Source organism: Chrysochloris asiatica, unplaced genomic scaffold, assembly GCF_000296735.1.
Source record: "Chrysochloris asiatica unplaced genomic scaffold, ChrAsi1.0 scaffold00409, whole genome shotgun sequence".
In the NCBI taxonomy this organism is placed as follows: Eukaryota; Metazoa; Chordata; class Mammalia; order Afrosoricida; family Chrysochloridae; genus Chrysochloris; species Chrysochloris asiatica.
The window spans coordinates 791567-795737 of NW_006408927.1; the positions used below are offsets into that span (position 1 = coordinate 791567).

The following is a 4171-nucleotide window of genomic DNA, read 5'->3' on the forward strand; positions in this document are numbered from 1 at the left end:
CGGTTCCGACTCGATGGCACCTGACGACAACAACAACAACAATGCTACCAGAGCTCCTCTTGCAACAATAAAAAAAGTAAGTAAAACCCCTTCCACCCTGGTTTCCCCTCCTAGTCACTGCCAGCACGTGGGAATTGATCATTTGAGGCACCCTGGGCACTTTGGGGTGTTGAGTGACATCCCTGGTCTCTGCTCAGTTGATGCCAACAGTTCTCCCCGCCCAGTGTCCGCTGAGGCAGAATCGGCACCCCTCCCCCATGAGAATCACTTCCATAAAGGGAAGAAGTGACCCCCCCCCATACAAAAACTGGGCAGGGAGTCCATTTCTTGGATATTCAGTTTTGCTGCCACCTTGGGACCTTCTATGGGGGTGGGGTGGGTGTGCACATGTGTCACTGTAATGTCCAGGAGACCCCCAGACCTCAGCTTTCCACACCTCACTGAACACCGAGGAGCCCAAAGCCCCCACCAAGTCACTCTCTTAGTCTACAGCCTGGTTCTGAGATTCCCCAATCCCTGTGACCTCCACGGTGGAAGGAGAAGTGGAGACATCCGGCCCTGCCATGGGGCAACCACAACGGCCTTCTATGTCGGGTCTATAAGAGGGGGTGGGCAGGGAGGAGGCCAGTGACCCAGAGCCCACGCCTAATCATGAGCTACAGGAGCCGACCCACTTGTCCTGCACTGACCCCTCTCCTAATGGCTGTGCTGCTGGGTGGTGAGTGGGACATCGTCCATCTGGGCCCTTGGGGGACTGTCCATCACTCATGGACAGAAGGGGAGTGTCTTCGTTATCCAGTGCTGTGGTGGGTAGGGGGGCTCTCTCACAAACAGAAAGCTCCTGCCTCACAGTTTAGCACCGGCTCTAGGGGAAGGAAGGCTCGCTCTTTGTCCACTCTGGGGAGGTTCTTGTCTCTTTGAGTCTCTGTTCCTGGGCGATCAATCTTCATGTGGTCTGTCACCTCTCTCCCCCCAGCTCTGATTCCCTCATCAACGCCTTTTCTATTTTGTAAGAAATTGACTCAAAACACACCGTACATTAATCACATCTCATTAACATCCCAAAGAACCATTCCCTAACAGGATTCTAAATGCAGGCCCAGAAGTCAGGATTTAAAACACATATTTTGGGGGTGACAGCTCAACCCATGACGGGGACTGAGGAAGGACCAGGGCAGGACCCGATTTGCTGCTCAGGACTAATATCCAGGGGAGCAGGAAGGAGAGAAAGAGAGGAGTCCCTGGGCTGTCGGACTCAGTTTCTCTATCTATAAACGGGCATCGTCCAGTGCCCCCTCACAGGGAGATGTGAGATTCAAGAGGACAAGTTCCTGGTACACAGTAAGTGCTCAGTAAGTCTACAGAAATGAATCAGGTAGTCGCCCTCCTGATGAGGACCTACATACCTCAGTTTGTCCATGCATGTGGAAAGTGCCTTTTAAAGGCCTCCCTGGAGGGCAGGACCCAGGGCCCCCCTCCTCCCCGGAGACCACAGGAGCAATCCTGACCATCAGGAGCTGACTCCCCCAGCCTGGCCCAGCACAGCATACCCATTATGCAGATGGAGAGGCCGAGGCACCAGGGGTCTGGTCACACAGTGGTTCTGTCCCTGCTCCCCATGCTGACACCCTGGCCCCCCAGGTGCATCCCAGGCCACCGAGATTGTGGGCGGCCGGGTTTCAGAGCCCCACTCCAGGCCCTACATGGCTTCACTGCAGTTGCTGGGGACCCCCAGCTCCCACTTCTGTGGAGGTACCTTGATCCATCCGAGGTTCGTTCTAACGGCTGCCCACTGCCTAAAGGAAATGTGAGTGTGGGGGTCTGAGGGGGGAGACATCATCACCGGGGGGCCTGAGGGGGGAGGCACATTACTGTGGGGTCTGAAGGGGGAGGGACCTTCACTGTGGGGATCTGAGGGGGGAGGCAATTCTGCCCTGGTCTCTGAACCAGGGGTAGGAGAAGCACAGTGGGTTGGAGATCAGGGGTCTGAGAGGAAGGGGTCACGAGTGCCTTGCCTCCTCAGGGACCCCACCCGGGTGAGCGTGGTGCTGGGGGCCCATGATCTGGAGACCCCCGAGCCCTCCCAGCAGCGGTTCACGGTCTCGCGTCTGTTTGAGAACAACTACGACCCAGAGGAGAAACTCAATGATGTGCTGCTTCTGCAGGTGGGGCCCAGGGGTCCACGGGGGACTGGAAATGGGGGCCGGGGTTGAGGTTTAGGGGATGGGCATCCACAGGGGAAGTACAGGCGATGGGGGCCCAGGGGGAGTTCAGAAGACAGGTCCATGGGGGTTCAGGATATAGGAGCCCACAAGATGGTTTCTGTCCATGTATTTACTGCTGGACCCCCAGCCTAGAACAGGACACATAGCTGGTGCTCCCCTTAAGTGCTTTGTAAATGAAAGAATGAACTAGTGAGAAATGCTGCCCCGAGGAGCCCAGAGGTCCAGAAGATAGAAGGGTCAATCCAGGGAGGCTCCCAGGAGGAGGTGAAGGGCAACCTGAGGGGGAGGAGCGTGAGCTCAAGTCAGGGTCCCACGGTGGACTCCAGGCACCAGTGTTGCGGGAGGTGGTGGGTACGGTGACCTGGGAGGGGGTCTCACCACCCACTCTCCTGCCCCAGCTGGACCGGCCGGCCAACCTCAATGCCCAGGTGGCGGTGGCCCCGCTCCCTCGACAGGATCAGGAGCTGCCCCACGGTACACAGTGCCTCGCCATGGGCTGGGGCCGTCTGGGCACCCACCTGCCAATTCCCCGAGTCCTACAGGAGCTCAATGTCACCGTAGTCACCTTCCTGTGCCGGCCACACAACGTGTGCACGCTGGTCCCCCGCCGCAGCGCCGGCATCTGCTTCGTACGTACCCACCCACCGTGGGCCACTTGGAGGGAGCAGAGGGACCCGAGGGGAAGTTTGGGGTTCCAATCCTGCCTCCTCACTCAACAGTACGGGATCTGCCTCAGTCTCCCCATCTAGAGACAGGCAGAGCATGGGCGGGGCGTCTCTACTGGGTCCCCTCTAAGGTGACCTGCCTAGGCTTGATTCCGGCACCTCTACCCAGAAACCAGTGGTTCGGGTATACAGCAGGAAGCTAATAAGTGTCTGCTTTCCTCCAAAGTAGCCTCAGATCCTCTCTCATCCTGGTGTTTTAAAGAAAATTCTGGGCTCAAGTAGTTTCATCCCAAAATGGTGTTTTGCCCCCCACTAACTTGCCCCTGTCTGATGTGTCAGTGTCTGACCACCTCGGCCCTGCCTGGCTGAGTGACCAGCCCTCCCTGCCCTTCCCAGGGGGACTCCGGAGGCCCCTTGATCTGTGATGGCATCCTGCAAGCTGTGGATTCTTTTGTGATCCGGGAATGTGCCACCCGTCAGTACCCCGACTTCTTTGCCCGAGTCTCCCTCTACGTGGACTGGATCCGCTCTGTGCTGAGCACAGTGGGGGCGAGGGTAACCCTTGAGTCACCCCCTCCCATAGACCCCAAGCTGTGATGGCGGAGCTTTGGGCAGAAGCAGGGCAGATCTGCTCCAGAAATTGCTTCTTGTACCCTGTGTCCATAGACCACTGTTTGACCACCCCGACTGTCCCAGCCAACCCCCATGGAGACAGCAATAAAAGTCGAACCCCAACTTCTGTTTCCTTGTCTGTCCTTACATGTGTGAAAATTAACCTTTGTGGGAGAAAAGTCCCCAGTACCAAGTCCTGAACCCCAAACTCAGGGTGGGGTCAGATGCAGAGATGCTGACAAGTGGCTGCCCTTCTCTGGGCCCCAGTTTTCTCATCTGTAAAGTGGACCTCCCCAAGACATCGCCAGGACCAGCCCATGGTCCCGGCCAGCTGTCCCTCAGTTCAGGGGGTGTTAGAACATGGGGTGATCAGGGTGGTGATGGGGCCTGCAGAATCCCGAGCCAGCTGGAGGCCATCAGAGGGTTGTTAGGGAGACTCCCTGGAGGGGTAAAGCCTGTGCTGAATGTCAGGAGAGGAGCCTGCTAGTTGGAGACGTAGCTCGGCACCAGGAACAAGCTTGGAGCCATGAGGAATAGTGAGACAGCAGGAAGGTGGGGGTTCAGACAACAGAAGGCTACCTGGGCCACTGTGACAAGCACTGGGAACCTCTGGAGGAGTAAGCAGGGCCAGGGACCCTCTGGCTGCAGAATGGGAAATGAACTGACAAA

The 4171-nt window shown here is 57.4% G+C and overlaps 1 protein-coding gene across 1 annotated transcript in view; it reads left to right on the plus strand.

Moving 5' to 3' along the window:
* The first annotated feature begins 684 nt into the window (after nt 1-684).
* LOC102825479 (serine protease 53-like) overlaps nt 685-4171 on the plus strand; it is a 15509-nt gene continuing 12022 nt past the window's right edge. The window contains exons 1-5 of the mRNA XM_006876737.1: nt 685-718; nt 1642-1807; nt 2024-2165; nt 2624-2854; nt 3287-3445. Of these exons, the coding sequence (XP_006876799.1) occupies nt 700-718; nt 1642-1807; nt 2024-2165; nt 2624-2854; nt 3287-3445 (717 nt within the window). The 5' untranslated portion in view covers nt 685-699. The remainder of the gene's footprint in view (nt 719-1641; nt 1808-2023; nt 2166-2623; nt 2855-3286; nt 3446-4171) is intronic.